The sequence below is a fragment of the Polypterus senegalus genome, chromosome 17 (genome assembly GCF_016835505.1).
Source record: "Polypterus senegalus isolate Bchr_013 chromosome 17, ASM1683550v1, whole genome shotgun sequence".
In the NCBI taxonomy this organism is placed as follows: domain Eukaryota; kingdom Metazoa; phylum Chordata; class Cladistia; order Polypteriformes; family Polypteridae; genus Polypterus; species Polypterus senegalus.
Genome location: NC_053170.1, coordinates 58,092,714 through 58,119,183, shown reverse-complemented (window position 1 = coordinate 58,119,183; position 26,470 = coordinate 58,092,714). Strand labels below are relative to the sequence as shown.

Genomic DNA, 26,470 nt, shown 5'->3' with positions numbered 1-26,470 from the left:
CTCTGGTATGGAGGTGGAGGCAATTATTTCCTAACAGTTTCCAGATACAGGCAAGCTGCATCCTTATGCATTATTTGCAAGAATTTTATTTTTTTTTGCCATTAATCCTTCAGCAAATAAAGAAGAGCAAAGGGAGGAGAAATTACTAATTATTTATCATTTTAATCACCACAAAATAAAGGGGTTGCCACTGTTAAACAGAAGGATATATGTTTGCTGGCAGAGGTCAGAAAATGCTCAAACTGGAAAATCGAATACTACAACCAAAATGAAACCAAAACTGAAACTCGGAAACAAAGCAGATGTCAGTGCTTCAAAACAAACTTATTCATCTTACCCTTTCTTTAGCAGTTTTTTAGTCTTCAGTCCAAAGATTGAACAAACTACTGAATGCATCTCCAACTTTTAAAGGAGAACTGTCATTAAATAATAGGTCACAAACCAGCACAGGTCATTGCTATACATTATATGATGGCACCTATGCAACCAAGTAACAAAATAGTAAATCCAGGAAGAAAACACATTACAAAATGGAGGCACAATGATGAAACAATAAAATGCAAAAAATAATAAAAATGGCAATAATAACATTTTCAGATATGTGACTCATGCAAATGCCATGAGTTCCAAATAATGTCTTCCTGCTGAGCAAAATTATGATGAGGAAAATAGAGGACTGATAACTGGATATCCTATTTGAACAGAATGGAGAGACTGGTTGGAAGGGTGCAGAAGATCCCTTTGACGTTTTTATTAATCACAAAACTCTTATTTATTTTGCTTATTTAAAATTCAGCAATGTGACTGGATTCTTGACAAACCCACTGGACATTAATTTTTTAGTAGATTTAATATTGTTGTTTCAAATAGGGTGTATAATGAAAATGTCAGGGTCAACACTATCATAAATTTAAGGAGTCATATTTTGAGCAAGAAGCCATTACAATAATACCTCAATTAACAAATGCTCTGAGTGGCATAAAACGTGGAATAGCAGATATCTTTAAGTACCTGTTTGCTTGAGCACTGTGGACTTTGTTGTTTAACCTATCTGCACAAAATAATAACCATTAATATCATGCATACTGTTCAACATGCAGTTATTATACTTGAGTGCTTAGATAGTACATCTACAACTATAATTGTCCCAGTAGTAAAGCACTATCTACAGTATATTGAAAATAAAATACAGATTACAAAGAGAGTAGTAGCTGAAAAAAGAGATGCTACATAGCAGAATCATTGAGGTTAGTATATAGCCAGGAAAAAGGGTGCTACAGATCATTACAGAAGCTAGAGAGCATTCCTCTGCAAGCTTTTAGTAAGCAATTCTTTTCTGTTAAAATTCATTGACCTGAGTGCTTGACCACCAGTAGGACTGCTTAGGGATCCTGGCTTGGTTGGACTCTTGGAGTTAAGGAAATTGAAGTAGATGGTGTTGCCTCTGACTCCAAGTGAAGTGTGAGGTGGAGTATGAGGAGCAACATGGAAGGGGCTGTAGATTAAGGAGACTGCAATGGTTTTGCAGGGCAGCAAGGAGGGGATGGCTGTTTTACCCATGTGGTAATCAATGTCCATCTCCTTTCCCGACGTCTGGTTACCATATGTATCCATAATTTTCCTATGGAAAATCTACTTCCAATAACAAAAGTCTACAACACATGTAGCTTGTTAACTAAAGTATTACTGTAATTCATATTGACCAATAAGTGTCTGTTATTTAAAGATGAGGAGGTTGTAGACATTCTGGAAATGGTTGCTGGGGTCACACACCATCAGAAAACTTACCTGAAAATTATATTTGTATCTGGGGAGGTTTTAAATTAAGTATTGCAGTGGTATAGACTTGCTTCAGGGCATCTTTTGAACCAAAGAACGAGTTCAACAGCATTAGAAAATGGTTATCTGTGAAGGGTGAACTGAATACAAATTATGTAAATACTGGTATTCCATTCCAAGTCTTCTAACAACAGTCCATGAGGGTTTTTTAAACCTATTTCAGCTACTAGTCATCCTTGGAAGAAGCCTCTGCGACAATGGATTTCATTATTGATCTTATTCCAAAGATTACAGCTATAAATGTTTTAGTAGTTAGATTTTCTAAAGGTGTACATTTTCTTCATTTAAAGAAACTCTCATTGGCTAAAGATTATTAAATACAGAGATTTCATTAAGGACATTTTTACATTGCACAGATTTCTAAAAGCCAAAAACATAATTTGGCAGAGACAACACTCTCGTTTGTGTCACGATGCTAGTAAATGCAGCTTTAAATTTTGTGAACCATTACTGTAGGTCTTAATCTGCTACAATGTTGCCTTGACATCCTTGTTCCATGAGAAATGGATTAAAAATTAGCAAAGGTAAGGGAGACAGAAAGTTGTGTCAAAAAGTATAATGAAAGAAGGTGCCAGGGTTATTGGTTACCAATGATGCCTTCAAATTTATCCCACAGAGCAACCTAACACTTTCTACAGGACATCCAAAAGAACTCCAGGACTTCATCCAAGATTCTTCAGAACCCCCCAGCTGTATTTGTTAACAGATTTCACACCTCCCCAATTATGACAAAAGCTGAAAAGATATCATTACATTTGTTAAAGATTCTCTGTTTAATCTTGTACATATGTGAAAGAATGCTCTCTAGCCCAGTAACTCTGAAGCTAACATTTTTCTCAGAATGAAAAAAATAAACAGCTTTTGTTGAAAACAAAAAATGCCTACCTCCTAAATAACCTTTACTCCACTTTAAAGCATTGTGCTGCAGGAGTCATGGGAATCTCCATCATTCCCAGTCATACCAAATTATTCTGCAAAAGAATGTCACATACTCTGTCCTTCAGTTGAAATTAGTCTAAAAAAGAGATCTTTGTCATACAAGTGATCCTAAACATTACAGTAAATTTACTAAAGAGAAGAATAAAACTGTGTACTGCAATAGCTAATGTGATTCAGAAATGTAAGACTGAAATGTTACTAATACAACACAAGACCTTCTTTTTTTAGTTTATTCAGATGATTTTAGTTTATTCAGGTAAGGGGTTTAACATATGTTCATGATATTGTAGAAAAAACAGAAGGAGGCGGGGGATAGATGGCCTAGGTCAGCGTTTCTCAACTTTTAAGTTTTTGCAACCGAAGTTTTCATAACATTTTTAATCGCACCCCCCCCTAACATTTTTTTTGAAATGTAGATGCATATTTTATTATACCTACTTAACTTTTATCGACATTTATCTAGCTCTATATTTATTGTTCTAGTATCAGAATGTAGTTTAAGTTAATTTGTTTTGGTTTCAACATGTTTTCATATTTTTGATTGTTTTCTTTTTTTCACATCTTTGCGCCCCCCTTTTTGTTACTATGCTCCCCCCTTGGGGGGCCCACCTCACAGGTTGAGAACCACTGGCCTAGGTCATCAAAACTGTGACTGTGTCTGTTATAAATGACCATCGACGTCTGCAGAAGCTTATGTCCCAGAATGCTGTTAACAACAGTTTCTTTACGCTCTTCAAAACTGTCAACTAGCCTTATCTCAGTTCTTATGCTTACAGGTCTTTATATTTGCATATTTTTATTTATCTTTAACAAAGCACTCATTTCTGTTTAATTTACTTTATTTACATGTTTGTGAATGAGATTTTCCCTTACTACTGTTATGTTACAGTTGTGTTTGTGCTTTGAACCAGTATTCAGTGACAATTGCTATACAAGAATCAACTAAATTGAATAATACAAAGTCCATATCTCAATCAAATTAAAATTTTGTTGCAAGATCTTTCATTCAAGACATCTAAAAAATCTGCAGCAGTCAAAAATGTTTTTAAGAAAAAATGGGCAAGCATTATTCGAAGCAGATGTGAGAGACGTACAGGAAATGTTTGGTTGTTGTCATAGCTGGATGTGCCACTTTATTATTTTTACACACAATGACCTTTAAGCATTTGTTAAATAAACATGTTTTATTCATTAAATACTGGAAAGGTATGTATTTTGCATGTATGCTTTTTGACTATCATTTAAATATTTGAATTTGGAAATTTTAGGTTATTCATTCAAAATACAAAAGTTTAATTTAAAACATTCAAGCAGATCTTTATAGTGTATATTTTGTTTGTTTCCTTGTAATCATCTACTATACAGCTTAACCTTTTGAACCAATTCTTAGTCAAAGTATATTTTAATTATTCTTCTTCACTTCATATGACTCATTTGAATCTTGTGCTTTTTAAATTAAATTTATCTTGAAAATAAATTTTAAAATCTAGCATACTTTAATGAACAGAGTGGGCCAAGGAAATACTTCATCGAAATTAAAGTAGTCAGCACAGGGAATATATCTTTTGATTGCTTTTTTAATATATTTCCCTGCAATAAACTAGCATCATCTCTGGGGTTGGTTTCTGTGTTTCACTGTATGCAGCTCTCTTTAATGTGTAATCAACATTTCGAATTCAGAATCATTATGTACAACTGGGGTGCACATTGAAATTTCAAGGTGTTGTCCTACTTAAGATTTCAAATAAAAAATAACACCAGGAGGTTTAGCTTTTACTTACAGGGCCCTGAAGCTGTGGAATTATCTGGATGCTAAGATAAGAGGTGTCCCTTCATTCTTAGCTTTTAAAATCTGGCTGAAGACTCACCACTTTAGTCTAGAATACCCTGACTAAAGCTGCTGATTAGCTGTGCACTCTGTATTTCTGTTTGCTAGTCATTTGCACAGAATATAAGTAATACAATATTTTGAAACTGTTACTTACACTCTTCTATTCTGTTTCTCTTCTCTGTATTTTGATGTGGCACTTGGTGCCACTGTTCTACAGCCAGGCTGCTCTCCTGTGTGTCAAAAAGTCAACTTACACAAAGAAGTCTTGGAATCATCCGATGGAAAGATTATCTGATTAGAATAGACATCAAGCACAGACTCCACTATAGATAAGGCGGGGTAGGCAGCCATTTGGCGAAGGTCTCAAGAGCTGAAACGTTGTTTTTGACATTCGCTTTTACAATTTTATTCTCCTCTGTTGTCAACTCTCCATAGTTCATCATTTAATTAATAGACAAATATTGTTGGTTTCTATTTATATTTAATCCATTTTTACCTTGTTCTCTATATGTCTTAACAAATCTGTATTAATTTTTGCATCAATTCTGTATTTAGTAATTAGTATAATCTGTACTTGTATTTTAACTGAGAACGCTATACAAAAACTAAGATTTTAAGATTAAGACTTTAAAATTTTAATAAGTATTGTAAGTTGTAAATAGATACATATGTGACATTAGGAGGAAACGTCAACCTTTAAAAGATAAATTGAAGAAACAATGTATAATTGTATTCCACAGGAATTACCACTCAGCTATGAATGAAGCTGGTGCAAAGCATGAAAGAAGCTGTGAGAGCGCTTCTCTGCAACCGGCAATGGTGTTGGGGGGTTACCAAGAAAGGGGCAACAGTACAATAAAAAATGCCTATGTCTTTTACTGGCCCCTTGGTTATTACATTGTATATCTGTATTCCTACTATGGTACATCTACTTCTGATAAAAAGAGTCTAGAACTTTTCTCTACAGTAAATAAGCTAAGTAAATTGTTAAACACAACAAACCATCATTACCACTTTAATGAACGCTGTTCTACATTTTTTTAATTTTTCAGCTTCAAAATTACAGCAGTTCAGCAGCAGCTGTCTTCTGCATTCCAATGTTGTGGGTCCACCAGCGACTTTTCTCTCAGAATTCAGTCCACCAACTGAAAACCAAATCTTTTAACTTATAAGCAAGTCAAACTTCTCTAACTGCCAATTGTACCCTATAGCCACAAGTCTGATCAAAGCCTGTATATTGTTTATTAGCCCCCAGATAACAACAATTATGGCCTCTTGCATTACTGCCACATTATCCTTATCACTAACGACTCATTCTATTACTCCTTTGTAAAATGGTTTGGGTGCAGATGCCTCTAGTCACTACCAGCCTATGTACAGTCTCCTTTTCATCTTTAAAGTTCTTGAGAGGGCAGTTGCATCTCAAGTCCAGACTCCCCTTCCCAAGAATAATCTGTTTGAACCATTCCAATCCAAAACACAGTATAAAAAATGTGCTGGGGAAAGTCAATAATGACCTCCTTCGTTTAGGTGACACTGGATTATTATCCATCCTTGTCCTCTTTGACCTTGGCGTAGCCTTCAACACCATATCACACCAGTTATTTATTGAACACCTACCCAACATTGGTGTCTAAGGTGCTGCTTATCATTGGCTATCTTCCTATCATAAAGAATAATAGCATTTTCTCCAAATCAAAACCATCTGTTCTGACAGTTCTACAATCACACAGAGAATTCCATGGGGTTTTATACTGGGGGCACACCTGTTCATCATTTATCTTCTCTCCCTTGGTAATATTTTCCATCATCACTGTATTCAGTTCCATCAGTACGATGATGATACTCAGTTCTATATCCATCTATCCACCAAACCTACATCAACTCTACATCTGACTTCCAGGACGTAAGGATGGGAAGACAAATAATTTGCTCAAGCACAATGGCAGTAAAAAATGAAATTACTAATCACACATATAATGTCTCCTGGAATGCCTTCTACCAAATTCCGAATATTGCCAGAATTTGTGCTGCCTTGACACAACATAGCACTGAAGTATTTGTCAATGCCTTAGTTACTTGTATTGTAGTGGTATTTCTTCTGGCATCCTAATCTCCTACATACTGTAGATTACAACTTATTGAAAACTCTGCTGCCAGGATCATCATGCACACCAAGCTAGCTGAACATTTTACACTTCAAATTATTCGGCTCCCCTGGGTCCCTGTCACATTTCGGAATTAATTTCAAAATTATTCTCCTCACATTTAAAGATTTACATAACCTGGGCCCAGATACATTACTGACCTTCTTTACCCTTCTACTACTGTTCGTTTCATGTGATCCTCATCTGCAGGTTTAATAATTGAAACAAGCTAGCTATAAACTTCAGTACTATGGGTGTCGAGGCATTTTCTGCCACTACACCAAAACTCTGGAACAATTTACCCTCCGACATATGAAATGTGGACTCCATTACAAACTTTAAAATGGCTTTAAAAACTCACTTATTTTGACAGGTGTTTGCAATGTGAGCCAATTGTTTTTGATACTTACTACCTACTGTTGTCGCTGTTGATTAATGTGTTTTAATATGTTTACTGTTGTTTTATTACCGTGAAGTATACTATTGGTCTGTCTTACCCTGTGAGGTGACTTAAAGCATCATGAAGTGCTCCTTAAATAAAACATCCATCCATCCATCCATTATCCAACCTGCTATATCCTAACTACAGGGTCACGGAGGTCTGCTGGAGCCAATCCCAGCCAACACAGGGCGCAAGGCAGGAAACAAACCCCAGACAGGGCACCAGCCCACCACAGGACATAAATAAAACATATTATTAATATTAGAATGCATCTATGTTGTTTAGTGTAGTATTGCTGTAATTCCTTTTGATCATATTGTTGCTGTTTTTGATGCAGAGGAGGTTGTAGGCATTCTAGAACTTGTTGAAAACACTCAGAAGGGTCACACACCACTAGACAACTTATTTGGAGACATTTATTTGTATATGGGAAAGTCAGAAATCAAAACAAGACTGCCATGGAATTATTTGTACAAGAGAACTAATTCTATAGCAATAGATGGTGGTAATCTGTGAACAGGGCCGGATTAAGACCTTTAGAGGCCCTAAGCACTTAAAAGATTTTGGTACCCCCATATATAGCTAAGCACCACATGCATGTACAGTAATAAAGGGAATCTGTGTGTGTACATTCAAAACATATGACATTAAAAATATTTGTTTTGTTTCCATATGAAATTATCGTACAACATATGCAAGATAATGGTATGCTATGTATTATTGTACATGACATAAAATTATTGTACATTTACAATAATTTAAAATAATTATCATACATCTGGCAGTGCTCACTCTCAGTGGATGACTGAACGAGACAGCAGACATGACCAAGACAAGAACGATTACATGAGCCTTGGTGGACCATGTGGCTGATACAAGATTTTATTGTATTCCCAAGATTAATATATATCATTATATTATTACTCTGTTATTACTATTTTATTATTTTATATATTTATATATATGTATTTTTTTCATTAAGTGTGGAAGCCCCATTTTGTGGAACCCTATTCAGCTGCACCTTTTGCAGTTTTGTACCATATGGTCCACAGTTAATCCGACAATGGAAAATTTCTGTGTTGCTCCCCTTCCGTTGATGCCCTAAGCATATGCTTATTTTGCTCAATGGTTAATTCAGCTATATATGAAACAACAACAATTTATTTCTTGTATAGCCCAAAATCACACAAGGAACACCTCAATGGGCTTTAACAGACCCTATTTTTGACAACCCCCTAGACTTAACTTCCTAAGAAGATTAGAAAAAACTCCAAAAAGGAGAGCTCTTGTAGGGAAAAAAAATGGAAGAAATCTTGGGAAAGGCAATTTAGATAGAGACCCCCTTCCAGGTTGGTTGGGTGTGTGGTGGGTGTTAAAAAAATTGGGTAAATACAATAAACAAAATAGAACACAAGTAATCCAAACAGATGAATGATATCATTGAAAATGATGTAAAGGCTAGTGAACTCTGTTGTGTACAAATACATAATACAATTATAAACCATAAGATTCTGAAAACCAATTCATGAGTCATGAGTTTCTGTAACTTTTTTTCAGCAAGGCAAAAAAACAATTATGGACTCGGTACTAGTAAATCACAGGGTTCACTTTGCATTCATCCACACTCAAACTGGACCAAAGTACAATCACCCATTAACCTAACAACTACATTTTAGGGAAGCTAATGATAAACTGGAATGCAAAGAAAAATGTACCACATTGGCAATACAAATATAGTAGAGCATTCTGGATCTGTGCGGTGTCAACAACAAACACTGTGCAACAGTAACAAAATACAATACTGTTTCCAAATGAATAGGTGTGAATCTATCCATCCATCCATCCATTATCCAACTCGCTATATCCTAACTACAGGGTTACGGGGGTCTGCTGGAGCCAGTCCCAGCCAACACAGGGCGCAATGCAGCAAACAAACCCCAGGCTGGGCGCCAGCCTACCGCAGGGGACGCACACACACAAACCAAGCACACAATAGGGACAATTTAGAATCGCCAATGCACCTAACCTGCACGTCTTTGGACTGTGGGAGGAAACCGGAGTACCCGGGGGAAACTCACATGGTGTGAATCTATTACTAGCATTTAGCATTCTTAGGAAGAAAAAGGTTTACATTACACTATTATTGAAAATTTAAACTGTAGGTAAACACAATTGAAATTATTAAGTCTATATCCAGAAAGCATGCAGTTCTGAATGAACCCTGTTTTAGATTAGAATGCAACAGCATGAGGTACTATTGATGAAATAACTGCAGCATGTATTTAACTGCCCAAACTATGCAAAAAAAGCTTGCTTTTCTAAAACTAAAAGTTTTCCATTTTTAAAACATCTTTTCTGCTGCTGTTACAGTCTGATATGCCAATATCTGTTCTATGATGTTTGTTTCCCTCTCATGTATTGTACTGGACCTCAGCCAGACCTCTGATTTTTATAATCCAAGAAATGCCCTGTATGTGACTGGATGGCTGACAGCTGTGATGGGACTTATGAATCTATACAGTGTATGAATCCAGAGCACAAGATGCCCTTCGTCATCTTACATTACTGGCGAGTCCAGAGTATTTGTAAGTTAAGACACAGGCACACAGTTCGTAACAGCAGAGGGGCTGTTCTTCTGGGAAATGTACTGTTGTGATGTTTTAGGCATTCAAAAGATCATGCAATGCATTTCTGTGGCTTCGATCAGTCAACCCAGGGAAGGTTGGGAATGGGGGGGTTGGAGGGTGGATTAGGGTCAGGAGGAATTGACTAAGCACTGAAACAGTCCAGGCATCTGCAACATACGAGTTCAAGCTTAGTTATCTCAGGAGAGAAAACACGAGAGATGTTCTCTCTCTCTCTCTCTCTCTCGCTCACTCTTGCTCTCTCTCTCTCTCTCTTTCTCTCAGGCATTTGAGTGGAAAAGGAAAACAAGAAGAAACAAGGCTTCTTCCTGCAGGAGCTACACAGGGCATAGCTCTGGGAAACACAGGAAGCAATCCAGTGCATTATCCACTCAATCCAGGCTCAGGACTAAATTCTTGGCAGCCACTCGACATCAAGCTGTCATAAAACACATGTCAGCACAGTGGTAGTGCAAGACTTAAAGAACTTAGAAAGCAGAAACAGACCAGGGCAGGAGCACAGAGACTCAGTGAGACAACTCTGTCAAGAAGTTGAGCAGTTTTCATTTGTATTTCATTTTTCTCTTGTGAATTAGGCCTTTTATCACCTGCACAATGGCGAGACTGCTATTTCTTTTTGTCAGCTGGTTAATTGGGATGTGTAATACATGGATAACTGCATCAGTAGCCGAGCGACGCCACCATCGTCTGCAACACGGGCCCTGCAGCTTCACTTTCCTTCTACCTGAGGTGGACCACTGTCGGAGTGGTCACAGCTATCATGTAAGCAACTCACTGCAGCAAGACTCACCTCCACCTGCAACAGCAGAAGAGCAATGGCCAAAAAAACGACTAGAAGCACTTGAAAGCGTGTTGGAGAATAACACTCAGTGGCTGCAAAAGGTATGAGAAGTTTTCTTCTGCTGAGTTTTTTCAGGAGGATGTCACATAAGACAAATCAAAGTTATTGGCTTCTGAGAGGTTCAGCATATTAGAGCTCATCAAGCGCTGTCAGCCTAATCAGAAGAGAAGCCACCTGGTTATATACCTGAGACAAGGTAGCCTTCTTATGCATGGGACAGCAAGATTATGTAATTAATATTGAGTTGATGAATTGTACCAGTTACCAGGGAACAGTTTTGCTTTAATAGATTTTAAAATGAGTGTAGCAGTTACAAATTAATCCCAAGAAAAAATTCTCATGAGAAAGTTTCTGCTTTGGTTTTATAAGTAAACTTCTGACTTAAATATAATATAGTGAGTTCTTTCTCTCCCATTGTTATTATAACAACAGGGAAATGAGTGTGGCTTTTGAAATTACACTTTGACTCCTAACATTTCATTTTACTCCCTTTCAAAGGAGGGCCAAAAAGCTTTTACTGCATTTACATTTTTATATAATGGTAAGTAAGTTTTTAAATTAGAGGAAGTTGCAATCTCCAAAAGAACTATTTTGCTTAACTGATGTGTAAACTGCAACATGCAGACCCATGTTGGACATTTCTAATAGGTTTTAATTGGTCATTATCACAGTCTCAGATGTTGAGAATACAAATAATGGATTCCACATGAATGGGGACACTGCTGGAAATTGTAGAAGCCCTCCAAAGACTGCAAAAATCAAAAAAGCTTCTTTAAATGGAAATGGTGCAGCTTACAAATTATTGTATGATTCCAAAATGAGCTTTGGAAAAATGAATGGCACTTTGAGACTGATGTATAAGAAAGAAAGAAAGAAAGAAAGAAAGAAAGAAAGAAAGAAAGAAAGAAAGAAATTGTTTGTTTTGTTTATACTGGCTCACTGTTTGTGGAATTTAAATGTTTATCCAGGTACTTCTATATGTGTCTACACTACCCATGAATCTCAAAATTAAGCAGGTCAGGTTATTCAAATGGACCAATTCTGATTATGAATTGAATTACTAGTTTGACCAAATGGTGTTTTGTATTGTAGATTGTCTGTTATTTTCTACAGGCTCGCTCCTTCCACATTTGTATATTCTGCATAGATTGATATAACCTGCAGTGTTCCAAAGATGGTCCAAAAAGTGTTGACTTGAGTTTGCCATGTAGAGTGTGGTTGTGTGAGAGTACATGCCCTTATGATAGACTGACTCTCCATTCATGATTGGGTTCTGATTTATAGTGAGTATTTTTTTTTAGTTACTTGAATAGTTAGTAGTTACTTGAAACACTAAATAGTAAATCAATTCAGCATTACATTTATTTATGTTCATTTGGCCTGTGGTACATTGCACTTTGGTTTAGACATTGAATTGAGGTACATTCTGTCTGTCCCTTGTCTGCATTCTGGTTCACTGGAGAATACTAAGGCTCAATTTCATAGAACAGGTACTTACAAATTAGAATATTTATTACAGACAAGATTGGTAAGCATACATTTAACACATTGGTAAAAAACAGTTTTTAGCTTTCTGTCCTTAGTGTTCTTTCTACCATTTCCACAGAAATACTTCTTTCCACTTGCACATACTATGAAGATTCCAATACACAACTGACTTCTTTGTCTCTGGTTAACAAAATAATGCTGGTGTCTTGCTTTCACATAGCCTGCTTCATATCACCAAATTTCTAAATATATATAAAACAACTAGTGACTGTGCATGTGTGTGTGTGTGCGTGGGTGTGTGTGTGTGTGTGTGTGTCTGTGTGTGTGTTCACAATTCTGGATTCGGGTGAGTACAGAATTAAGACATTTTACTAAAAGAGAGGTCAAACTATCAAAACTTGCTGAATTACTACCAAATAACTTTGTATGAAAATGAGCAAAACAATAAAAAAAGAGAGTAGAAAAATATTTCTAAAAAGAGAATGTTATAGTTATTACAAACAAGTGAAATTACATAAGTGGTAACAGAAAAATGAAAGTAAATAAATTCTAAATAAGGAAAAATGGATAAACCTGAGCTGTGAAAATAATGTAAAAATAATAAGTAAATATAAATGAATATTTTTGGATTACTTTGTATAGGAAGTTTTATCTTCGGGAGATGAGAATCTAAAAACCCAGACAGTTAAGACACTCCAGAAGTAGATTGTTAACATTTCACAGGATTAACTGTTAAGATGCTCAAATATGTCTCACTGCACTGGACTGAATGAAGCGAGAATACCTGCTAGGAGCACCAGTGGGTGTTCCGCTTAGTTATTCACCAGTCCACATTATTTCGTGTTACCAGATGTAGTAGTGGTTGACGGGGGGAAGCCACTACATGTGGCTGATTCTATTCAGTATCACAAGTATGTGATATAGGACTTTGTTTTATATTGGTGGCTTTGTGTGGGAGGGCAGTTGTTATGAGCAGAAAGAATATAGTTTATCGTGAGGTGTAGGAACTTTAGGTTAAATAGTGGTATTAAGGATATAATGTTGACCAGACAAAGAAAGAGGGGAGTAAGGGATTAGGGTTTTACCCAACACAGTGTTAAGCAATTTGGTGTGATGAAGCAAACGTTGTGGTAGTGAGGCATAGCCCCTAAGGTAGTAAGCTTTGATGAATCAGAATTTGAACGGGACATGAGCTTTTCAGAAATTCAAATAAAGCATCACAAAGTAGGGAGTGATGAAATAAGGTGTTAGATTAAAGACAAATACTGGACTATATCTGGTCATTACCATTCAGAGAAGTCAATGTGGAACAAAGGTTGGTGTCAGAAAACATAATATGACTTAATTTGTACAGTATGAAACCTTTATGTGAAAAATGTACTGTAAAAAAGAATTGGGGTGTACAGTATCGCTCAAAGAGACAGATGTCATGTTACAAGAGTATTGTTCATATCTCAGTTTTAGAGTAATTTATAAGAAACATGTACATGCCCTACATGACACATCAGGCATAAAATGGATGTACATAAGCAACAAATGATCTGAAGCCACATAAAACCCCTTAATGGTGACAGTGTCATATTCCATAGTTTCTCTTTTGCCCAAATTAAAAAAAATCAAAACAGAAACCTAACTACAAATAGTGCATATCCTTTAAAATATTGTTACACAGCATTGTTTTAGATTGATAGAAACCAGGGACTGCATTATAGAATACACTCCCATCTTTCATTCTAGACAGCAGTCACATTCATCAAAATCCAGTTGCAATTTTTTGGATTTTCAACCTCTGGACAAAAGTCATAGGAGGGAGAGAGCAGCAAATTAAACAGATTCTTTTACCTGAATGCACAGACAAGGGATACAGCAGGTACATACACCATGATCAGACTGCAGCTTTTCAACCATTTAGTATACTTTGCAAGTGTAGCTCATTTCCAGTCCAGTAGTTATACTAAAGTGTAACAGATCCTCTTTATATTCTGCATTCTGTAGTGGCTGCTGAGGCCTGTAGATGTATTATGGGACATATACATTTTATTTCAAAGGTCTTGCGTATATGAACACCTTATTATGAAAGGAACTGATACAGTGAATCCCAGCTGTTTAACAAGAACATGGGGATACAGAGTGCAGCTTGTTAAGGGTAGATTTGAAAAACTAGTGAGTTTTTCTTTACACACAAGACCACAGACACATTGAATCAGTTACCAAGTAGGGTGGTAGACAGCAGGACTTTGGGAACCCATCCATCCATCCATTGTCTAACCCGCTGAATCCGAATACAGGGGTCTGCTGGAGCCAATCTCAACCAACACAGGGCACAAGGCAGGATCCAATCCTGGGCAGGGTGCCAACCCACCGCAGGACACACACAAACCACCTAACCTGCATGTCTTTGGATTGTGGGAGGAAACCCACGCAGACACGGGGAGAACATGCAAACTCCACGCAGGGAGGACCCGGGAAGCGAACCCGGGTCTCCAAACTGCGAGGCAGCAGCGCTACCACTGCGCCACCATGCCACCCATACTTTGGGAACCTTAAAATTTAATGTTATTTTTGAGAAATTAGATAAATAGCATTAGTTAGTTTTATTGGGAAGAATGGCCTGAATTTGTTGAAATTGTTTTAAAATTCTAATATACTGTACATTCCGTCCATCCATTTTCCAGACATAAACACACAGGAATTAAAATTCTAAAAAACAACAATTTTTGAGTGGCAGACTTAGCAATGATTTCTGCATGTAACACAACAAACCATCATTCACATGATTATTTACTGTAATGCATATTTAATGTTAAATATCAAAAAATGAACTAAAGTGATATAACAAAGGTTTTTAGTAAAAGATTATTTCTACTCAGAATTTTACTGAATATTCAAAATGTTTCTTTTCTGAACTGTTCTGTCTTCCTTAAGTTATAAACACTATCAACATTAACAGTCTCCAGAATTTAAAACGATGCTTGGCATTAAATAAAATTCTAGATTTTTTTTTAATATTGTTCATTAGACAAAATCCTCTTTTACATTCAGCAGTCCAGGTCTAGAATGTACCACAAATGCCCAAAGTGAAAATAACCCTTTAAAGTGATCCTGTTTTTAGTAAATGTAACCATATCTGAAAATCCTGGATGATTTGCCTGACTACTGCAGGGCATTTTTACTCACACAGGAGCAATTTAGGATTTTTACAGATAACATAACTTGAATGTCAAACATCGATAGAATATGCAGATTCCACACAAATATTTACTGGGTCAGAAATTTAATACAGGTTGCTGGAGTTGTGGGACAGAAGTGCTAAACACTGTTCAATGAACAAGCCTTCTTATAAAAAATAAGAGGAATGTATCATTTTATTAAAATATTGGCCAAAACACTTGAATAATGTTATTGGAACAAGAAGTCTTGTTATGTTAAATGTGTGTTTATTTAAGCACTGCACTGTGTATACAGTATGTTTGGACGTGTACAATAACTTAAACTTGCCTTTTTGGACACTTACAAATGTTTTTTTTCAGGATATTCAAAATTATAACCCTTTTTGTTTTCATTTTAACTCAGAAAAAGCACCAATATGTCTGAAGATAGCCTGAGGGATTTAACTGATTATCTTGGAATTAAAAATTCCTAGACAGGTCCTAAAATCTAAAAATCTAATTTAATCTCTGCAAGTACTTAGAATGCAAAAAAAAAAAAAATGACTCATTTAGTATATTAGGCTGTAGGATAAACTGTGCCCAGCATACAGTTAGCTCATACCATTTATGCTTGTAATCTTTTTGTTCATAATAATGGAAAGTTCTTCATAATATATTAAGCTCAGACAGAGACTAAGGTTTTGGCAGAATCACCAAGCAGTATAATGAAAAAGTGGAAACAGGCAACGCAAAACTTTTCCTTGTGCCCCCACACTTCTTTTACCAAGTAAAAATGTTCTTGTAACAAGACTCATCAGGGCATGCGAAAGGTTTGTCATAAAGATTATACCATAATCGCTATAATCTTCCAGTAAAGTACGTAGTTTGCTCTTTGAATATAAGAAAGTATCTGAAGAACTTGGGATTTCAGACTTTCTGTTCAATCTTTGCAAAGAATACCTTTCCAGGTCCTACCTTAATTTTTTCTTAAATTTAAGTTTTCAAGTGTATGTTTTATTATACAGAGAATGTATCTAAATTGTATGGCTCACCTTTGTCAGTGTCATGAAAATTTTGATTTGGTGCTCACAACATCTCTACTTTTCCAAAATGAAGCAATCATGTTGCATTAGCCTGTCACATTGAGGTGTTCTCTTTGAAAATTAAAGCACTGATGCTGATTGCTCTTTTTGAAACACTAAGGTGTGCTTTTTTGGAGGGGAGGAGCAGGAATGCAGTGCAGGTACAATAATTAAAAATTATTTCATTTATGCTCTGTTAAGTAGTATTTGTAAACGTGGCAGAAACAGTTTTCCATGAAACGCTGAGCTTACTTACATGTTTGATGTATCAACTTAAAAACTGTGGTTTTCTTCCTAATGTTGACACATTTATTAACAAAGTAAGGTGTGTAGGTTTTTTACATTTCATTCCCCATGTGATTGTATAAAATTGTTGAAAAGTTCACAAGATAAACTGAAACATATCTGTCATCTCCATTTCTTTAACTATAAACACAGACATCAACATTTTCAGTACCCTTGACCAAATATCTAGTGTGTGCACCAAATGTTCCCTCTAAGGAGTGCCTGCTGTATGCAATTTGTTTTTTTTTTGTTTTTTTTTTGAGTGAGTAGCAAATTCTAAAAACCAAAAATTTTTGAGTGGCAGTCTTAGCAATGAATTTCTGTACATAGCACAAAAACCATCATACACATGATTATTTACAGTATTGCATATTTAATGTTAAATGTCAAAAAATAAACTGAAGTGATATAACAAAGTTTTTTAGAAGATTATTTCTACTCAGAATTTTACTGAATATTCAAAATGTTTTTCTTCTGAACTGTTCTGTCTTCCTTAAGTTATAGACTCTATCAACATTAATATCCTCCAGAATTTAAAATGATGATTGGCATTTTAAAAAATCTAGATTTTGTTTTTATATTGTTCATTAAACAAAATCCTCTTTTATATTCAGCACTCCAGGTCTGGAATGTACCACAAATGTCCAAAAATGAAAATTCCGTTTTTTAATTTTTCCTTATTTGGTATCTCAGACCTCACTTAGTGGTTTAAACACAATAATATCTGCCTCTGCAGCTTTGACAAGTTCTTCATATTTTGCCTTCTTAACAGATGACCTACAGAAAATTTTGTAAAGAGTCTTTAAAAGTCTCAATATCTCTCACCGTGGGAATGTCTTTCCAAGTGTCATCTTTAAGCATTTCCTCCTGATGGCTATACTGTACAATGTTAAGTCAGGAATTAAGTCCACTGAATTAAAGCTGAAAGTCTGCACTTCAACTGCATCTGAGTTGTTTCATTTAAAATTTATTGTGGTAATGTACAGAACCAAAATTAGAAAAAAGTTGTCTCAGTCCAAATATTTATGGACCTAACTGTAATTCTTACTTCACCAACAATCCAGTATTATCATGTATTTGGCAACCTGATCATGAATATCCTGGAATGCCAACACAAAAGAATTTATTTTCATAGTTGGCAAAATATTATCTATTAAAATATTTACCTTATCAGGTGTCATTTGTTTGCAGACCATGAGTTGGCGACCGCCCTGGTGGCCTTGGGGACCACGGGAACAGAGCTTAGAAGCTCAACCCTATAGGGGCTCGTGGTCACCGCCAGGGGGTGCCCCAATGCCTATGTAGCCCTGGCCCTCAGCGATTCTGCCACACCCGGAAGTGCTGGGAGGAAGAAGACCAGGGACACCCGGAATGCTACTGGGTGCGCAGCCGGTACTTCCACCACACTGGGGAGTGCCAGCGGGATATTATTTGGAGGCACCTGGACCATATCCGGGTAGGGATAAAAGGGGCCGCCTCCATCCATTCGATGGCTGGAGTCGGGAGTGCAGAGGACAAGGTCTTGGTGGAGAGGAGTGGAGGCGGCCTGAAGAGTGAACGAGGCATTGTGAGGCCTGAACTTTAGGGGTTGTGTGCACCTTTGTAAATATAAATTATGTATAATAAACGTGTGCGGGTTGAACCATCGCTTTCCGCCTGTCTGTGTCCGGGCTGTCTTCCACAGGGTATATGTTGACAAAACATATACAAATACAAAAAATATTTTCATCAACTAAGTAATGTACAAAAGCAGTTAAAATGGCAAATAAAATGTTAGGTTATACCATAAAATGTTTAATTTCAGTCAAGGGACATTATGCTCAAACCATATAATGCACTAGTAAGACTGCATCTGAATTACTGTGTGCAGTTCTGGTCACCAAGGTACAAGAAAGACATAGTACATGGTACAAGAGCAGCATCTGAAGCTGTGCAGAAGAGAGCAACCAAGTGCATCCCAGGACTTAAGGCCATGTCCTACTCTGGCAGACTCAAAAAAATTAAACCTGATTAGTCTCGAGCAGAAGAGACTGTGTGGGGACTTAATTAAGGAATTTAAAATCCTCAAAGGAATTGATAAAGCAGATCCAGTGACGTTCTTTTAGCTTAAGGGTGAATCACATACTCGAGGACATTAGTGGAAATTAAAGGGAAGAGCATTTAAGACTGAAGTCAGGATGCACTTATTTATGCAAAAAGTTATGGGACTCTGGAACAAACTACCAAGACATGCAGTTGAAACAGAAACCTTGACAACCTTAAAAAAGAATCTGGGTGAGATATTGGGATAACTTAGCTATTAGCTAAACAAAGAGGCTTGATGGACTGAATGGCCTCCTCTCGTTTGTCAAATTTCTTAGGTTCTTAAATTGGTTCGGTATTTGATTCAGTTTGAATAATTTTTATTTAATTTTTGATAACCTAATTTTACTTGATAGTCTTTTTGTAAGTGACCATGTAAAATCTGTGAGCAACGCTCCTAAAATGTATGAGTAGTCGCTTACATGCTCAACATAAAAGGAACTTTTCTTATAGCAAGGATATGCAAAGCTTACCGTTCAAAAAGAAGCAATGAACATTAACCCATGTTATGTACGTATTCCTAATGAAGAAATCATTGGTTTTTATTTTATCACTATGAGAGACCTTTCTCACAAACCACCATGTTAAAATTTCACTTTTCATTAAAATAGGATTGGACACAGTCTTGCATTATTTTCCACAAACCTCCTTCTCACAAAAGCCACATCGCCAATGTGTAACATATTCAGAGAGTATCCCTGCAATCTTCATTTTCTTATTATTAAGGGAAATACAGGTTTTCATATTTCTAAAGGCCATGTTGCCATCAAAAACTTTATTAGCAGCTAAATTACTAATTTTAAAATCTGCCCAAGCTCAGGAATGAATTTGCAGACCCATGTGTTTCTACAAAAGACAAGCTCAGTTTACTTGCAAAGTAATTTCATGCTGTTAAATCATAACGTGATCCTACTCTTTCAGCAAACTGAAACAAGGCAATAATGTTCTTAATGTCTGTGTTAAAAGATGGGACAGCTTGATCTTTTGCAGGCATTTTTGATGTTTAATCCATTAATAAGAGCAATAGCAAAGCCACAACCAATTTTAGAGAGAACTTTAGAGAAACCTATATGTAAAGCAAAACTTAGCTATTTTGTTCATTACTGGAAACCAAATGCGCTAGTTGTTCACCTCATATCATGCATTAAGATTTTTTTAACTCAATGGTAATAAATCCTTGTTATGGTTCTAGCCATGCCTTACTTTGGCCATTCAGAAACATTTAGTGTGCAGTGTGTAGATTCTAGCTTTAGTTCACTAGATGTAAAATGTGCTAATTTTCCAATTCTGCTATCATAAAATTAAATGTGAATAAGTAAAGTGGTCTAAAATTATACCCTATAGAAACAACCTGTTCCATCCCAGTGAATGTTAAATATCATCATTCAGAAGAGAAACCTGCTCCAGTACATAGACATATTTTTTTATGTGTTATACCTGCTATTCTTAAATGCGCAAGTAACATTATTCGCTGTTTTCCAGAACTCATTCTAATAGTCTTTTAGATGAACTTTGATACAGTCCTTTCAGATTTGCATTTAGGTTTCTGTATATAGTGTCTTCAGTCTAATAAACTATGGTTGAAGCTATGAGTTCTTGTTTGGCAGTCGTTGAGGAACTACACAAATAAATTACTCAAGTAAAAGTACAAATAAGAAAGTAAAAATGTACTCCAGTACAGTTGCGGCATTACCGAGCACTTAGAACCTGCTGCACATTAACCCATTTTTGTAGGTTTAATTTCAGTTTGCTTTTGTGGCATCCACTGTTGAGACCAGTTTGAGGAGACAACAGGCACAACAATGATGCTTTGGAAACTGATATTCTGAGCAATCATCTTCATCCTCCATGAGAGATGCTACCTCAACGGCCTCTGCCTCAACTCCCAGAACTCAACTTTCTCATTGTCATTGAGTTCTTCTAACTTTTCCTCTTCAGGTGAACTTTCTTCTCAAGTTGTGTGTGTATTGTTGTTTTCATCAATAACGTAAACCCTGAAGGCCTTGATTGCCAGTGATGGATCTTATAATTTCCTCATGGATGTTTTACTCAGGATGTATTTCATCAAGGACACCAGCCAGTACAACAAATGCATGTTATCCTTTAAGCCACTTGCATGCAAGAACAACCCAGCATCTCAGGACTGTCAGGGTGTATCCAATGAACACTCAATCTAATAAAACTCTGCTGATGTGCAGTCCAGCAATCTGTTATTGTAGCTAGGTATAAGATATTTTGCACTGATTTGCTTACATCTGCCCTCATTTCAGTTTTTTTTTTTTCTTCAATCTTGCTTCATACTGTTTTACGAGACATCACAGTAGAATTAGGCAGAGGCTGTTGCACCAGGGGTTTAAATCTCATCTTGTCCACTTTCCAAACAGTGCAGACTCTGGCTAATAAAGTTTTATCCCTGCATGCTTAATACTCTTCTGAGAAACTTTAGTGGTTTCCCCTAATGTTTATTGCTTGCTGGTTGAAGCACCATTACTGGAATGAAACTTTTTCCTTTGGCGGACAGTTGCCTTCAGTGTAAGGTATCACTTATGATGAGAGTTGTGCCTTGTGTGAAAAAGTAAAAATCAGAAAAACATGCTCTTAATTAATCTTACGTTTTTTAATTCTTACATAAGATTAATAAAGAAACTTACTTTGCTCTTTTTTAGACTAACCAACAATTTTAGTACAATAATCCTACTTTAAAGTGGAGCTGCAATGAATATTTGATTAATCGAATAGTTGCCAACCACTATAAATTAAGTGGTAAGTAGTTTACTAATTAAATAATTGTTTTAGAGGCACTTTAAGAAGAAAATGTACACATTCTCTAAATAAGGCTTCTCAAATGTGAATATTTTCCGATTGTTTTAGCCCTCTCTTCCGGTTATGAACTGTATGGTTGGAGAAACAAAATGAGAATTGAAGACGTCACCTTGGGAAACAGTGATTGACATTGTTCATCTTTTTCTGACATTTTATGGAAAAACAGCTAATTGATCAATTAAGAAAATACTCGACAGGTTAATCTACAATGAAAATAATCCTTTTTTTGCAGCTATACATTACAGATTTATACACTACACCTTAAAATTATCAATGCAGAAAGACCGAGCCTTTAATTGCAATGTTAATCCTCAGTCTATCATTCTTTATATCACAAACCTTAACTTTGCTGAAGGAGCACAGGACTTTAAGATCCCCTAACCAGATACACTGACAAAATAATCACAGTTATTTCAGATCACCGACTCTGAGACTCCATTGCATTAGCAACATGTGCATAGCAAACTAAGCTTCCTGCTTTGCTTGCCAGTTAGGAGTAGATTATAATAGCTTAGTTGTGTTAACCTTTTGCTGGTGTTTGCATTTCAACAAAAGATTAACTATGATCCAAGCTTACAGTCACATACACAGAGCACAGTGAAATTCTTACTTACATGTCTAACAAACAATATACCACTACTATCTAGTACCATTATCACAGAACATTAATTTGAAAATGTGGACCTTAACTAAACTGTATGGAACAGCACTCAGTTAATTAATATGCCATTAAGTAGTGATGGCAAAAAAAACTGTCGAAAATCACAAGGAGTTCACTAATCTAACAGCTAACGTAGATAACATAAATGGTAGAGTCACCATTTTTGGAACCCGTTGCTTCAAAAAACAGTTGTACATAAGCCATGGGTGGCACATGGCTTGGTGTTGGGTTCTCATGAATCCATTTTAGGTCAAACATCACTGATGAGCTGCTGTTGCAGGCACTCCACCTCCAATAAAGGAACTACCTGCCTTCCCTGATTGCTTTAGTGGACCAGTTGTCTTCCTTCTGGTTAATGTTTATTGGCCATTGTCAAAAAATGAAGGGGTGCATTATGGCTCCTCTCTCTGACATCATTCAGTTAAAAAACAGCAGTGTGGCAGAGTAGAAACTCAAAATATTTGCTATAAGATGTAGTACAGTAAAATTCAAAAGTATCCAAAGTGAAATCTATTTAAGGTAAGTACAGATATATGAAAAATGTAACAAAGTACAGTAACTACTGTATGTAGTTGTACTTCATTACTTTCGACCACTGTTCTTTGGAAAAGCTGACTTCAGACAATGGCACATTGACCACTGAAAACATGAAATTGTGAGCTGGTGACATTGATGCATTCTGTAAGACTAAAATAAGTTTTGCCTAGTTTTGCAGTCTGCACATCGCTAAATGTAAGACCCTCATTATGTTTGTAGAATGAGTATATTCTTATTCATCTTCAGTAATCTTCACCTCTTGATGTTTAAGAGGGGTTGTTTGCTCATAGGACAATTTCTGATATGTCATGTGTGGTTAAATATGTATGTAATAATTGCACATGTGGTGCTTCAAATACAAATCCATATTATCTGTTGTATTAGTCCACAGCAAATGTGTCATGGTGAACAGACCCATTGCTACATGAGATCTTGTGGCCTATTATAGTCTTGTTTGAGTGAGAGAAGTTATGAGGTGATTTTACACCCACCCCACGATGAAGCATCCGGATTGGGACCCGAGTGCACCCATGCAACAGTTGACACCTCAGCACCACACTGGAACAGTGTGAGGTTATTTTTTTTTTTTTGGTGTCTGGAATGCCAATCCTTCCAGCAGCCCCCAGGTTTTCCCTGCTGTTGGAGGACTGCAGGGCTGGATGCAGATTAATGTCATACCAGGATGAAGCAATAGCAGGTTATGGGCATTGCTGAAGGGTCCAACAGAATAAAGTCAGTTTACAGGATTCAAACCGATAACTTTTCGATTGCCGGAGCACATCCCTAGCCTCAAAGCCACCCTCTGCCCTTATTGTTTGAGAAATGTTACTCAAAGGTTAGTGGAACACTTTCTATAATAAGCCCACATGATAGCTTACCTAGAACAATTTAATTACATTTTTAAAATGTATATTGTTATATTTCATGTTGTTTATAATTTTATAATGCGATGACCGTGATGCCATCATGGAGCCACCTGGAATGTTCTTAGCTATTAGCAGCATGCTTTTGTAGTATTATTGCATGGCTGCATCCATGTTACTGGTTGCTAGGCCTGTTGCCAAATACATGACACAATGACTATGTGGCACACTATGTCTCATACTATAGCTATGTGAGATGACAGGGCACAGCAGTCAGTACCCTAGTTTTGGACATTATTAAAACGCCTTGCAGTAGATTACTCAATTTAGATCCTTGGCGAAGATCATCTTTGTTAATAATCATCCTTCCTTATTAGCACTCAAGGTTTGGCATCTTCATTTTGTTTAACCTTAATGGTTATAGACCTTCAGCCTATGTCTTTTGACCTCACTTTGCCTTTTCCGTTATGTTGCTTTCAATTCCTGCACAACTCTGCAACAAATTCAGTGTTTTAAATCAGAAAAGTAGGATGAACAATTGCAATGTTTTAATAGAAAAAACATTTTCAAATTCAAAATTAAAATTTGCAAGCATCTTAACATGTGCACTTTGTCCCTTTCATGCTGGATACAGGAGTACTTCAGATGCCATAACATCACATGAAGGAAGCAATTCCAGGTCATGAGGAAGCCCCTAAAAGTAGGAATAACCATTTTCTGTGGCTTCCCCTGGTGGAACCCAATTAATCCAGTAGGGCTGCACCGTGGGACTACAGCTCCCAGTATGCCCTGTGGGTGTGTGCATGTGTGCACCTTCCCAGGAGTGCGGCCATGTAGTGTATTGAGGAAGCACACAGTCCTGTCCATCCATATTATAGTCCCCATCCAGGAAAAAGAATATCATCCGTCCCTCTCGGGACATCAATCTACGGTCACCTCCGATTGCACCGTATGATTTCCAGACATGTACTTTGAATTGAAATGTAAGCTATTTCTCTACTACTAAGTGGGCTACAGTATATGCTGGGGTTCCTACAACTCTTTTCAGAACATAGTAATGGGTTGATGGGTGGTTTTAAAAATAGTTCAATGAGTGGGTAGTCCTAAAACAGATTCTAGCGGGTTTTCATCATTAATGGCCTATGTTTCGTTTTGATTTGACTTAGCTTTCTGACCCACTAATTTGCAACAAAAGCTTTTCCTGCATACTTATACAGTATCTATGATATTTGGCTAGTTTAACTATGTTAATGATGGCTAATATAAGGATCCATATTATCAATGCTTCAACAGTTATATTTGCAACTTTTCAGTAAACGGATTTAGCGAATAGAAGGATTTTCTAATTGGTCTGAGTCTACAGACTTCCGTTGTTTTAAAGTATTTTCAACTAAGAACTTTTGTTTCTGTGTGTTTTTATATTTATCTGTGTTGGGAAATTTCCACACTGACCTTAACTATTGTTATACTTTTATACATTAGAACATAGTTTGAACTTAAAAGCCAAGCTACTATAAGCTACATTATGGAAAGCTAATTTTGAATTTATTTCATATGTTTTTACAGTATCTCAGACTTAAACCATGATTTAATGTTTTCTCATTCTTAGAGTAAGAAAATATTGCTCCACTTACATGAACAGCAGAGGGAAAAAAACACTAACAAAAACCTCACTGAAAAAAAAGTTTTATTTTTTCCCAGAATTTAAAAACCTTAGGAACTATCCAGTATCTCATTGAAAAAATGTATTTTTTTAAAAACAATAACACTGTTGTGGGAGGCCACACTTTAGTCCGTCAACGTGCTGACATGTCATCACAGTGAAAGACTGCTTTGACATCTCTTTGTCTCTTTCTCAGACTGGATTGTTGTAAAGAGGGACAAGATGTTCCAGGTGATATTAGTTGTTGGCCTCCAAGAAGATTTTCTAAAACTTAAGTGAACTTTTATTCTCCTATCAGTTTTTTTTGTATGCACTTATTAAACATTACAAATATGCTCCCTAGCTATATGGGAATGGGACTTGCTGGAATGGAGCCTGGTGTCTTTGTCTTAATACCCATACCAGAAGGTAAACAATATTTCCTCTTACATATTATCTCTCTATTATATTAAAAACGTTTTCCGCCGTGTGTACATTATACAGCCTTAAGCACTCCCCTCCACACCGCTCACCCGATCATTAGTTCTACTGCGCACACTCTCTCAACATACCGCCCCGTGACACTCTCAGTGCTGCTAACTCACCTTTCAATGCAGTCGGTTATAAAGGCAAGGCAGAAAGGCAAATTATCTGTTCAAGAATGTCGAATTTTAGATTATGTTAGAAAAAGAATGGCAAGAGCTGGTAATGAATGTCAAAGAAAAGAAAATGAACAAAAAACCAGCATATAATAAAAATCAAGAACAATAAATGGAAAAGAAAAAAATTTCCTCAGCAATATGTGAAAAGAAATGCAAAAAAGCAATGTTTTATAGAATGTAAGTTAGAGGATAAAGTCATTCATAATATTGTTTTAGCCAATGCATTAATGTAATTTAATTATTATTTACTTTTTATTAGATTTTGATACATTTTACTTCTACTTTTTAACTTTTATTTTTTACTATGTTTTATTATTCACTAGAAAAATACCCGTGCTTTGCAGAGGAGAAGTAGTGTGTTAAAGAAGTAATGAAAAAGAAAAGGAACCATTTTGAAAATAACGTAACATGATTGTCAATGTAATTGTTTTGTCACTGTTGTGAGTGATGAGTGTTGCTGTCATATATATATATATATATACTAGCAAAATACCCGCACTTCGCAGTGGCGA

At 36.3% G+C, this 26,470-nt stretch overlaps 1 protein-coding gene across 1 annotated transcript in view; it reads left to right on the top strand.

The window, feature by feature from the left end:
* The first annotated feature begins 9,972 nt into the window (after positions 1-9,972).
* Positions 9,973-26,470, top strand: part of angpt2b (angiopoietin 2b) — a 95,175-nt gene continuing 78,677 nt past the window's right edge. The window contains exon 1 of the mRNA XM_039739929.1: positions 9,973-10,725. Within this exon, the coding sequence (XP_039595863.1) occupies positions 10,438-10,725 (288 nt within the window). The 5' untranslated portion in view covers positions 9,973-10,437. The remainder of the gene's footprint in view (positions 10,726-26,470) is intronic.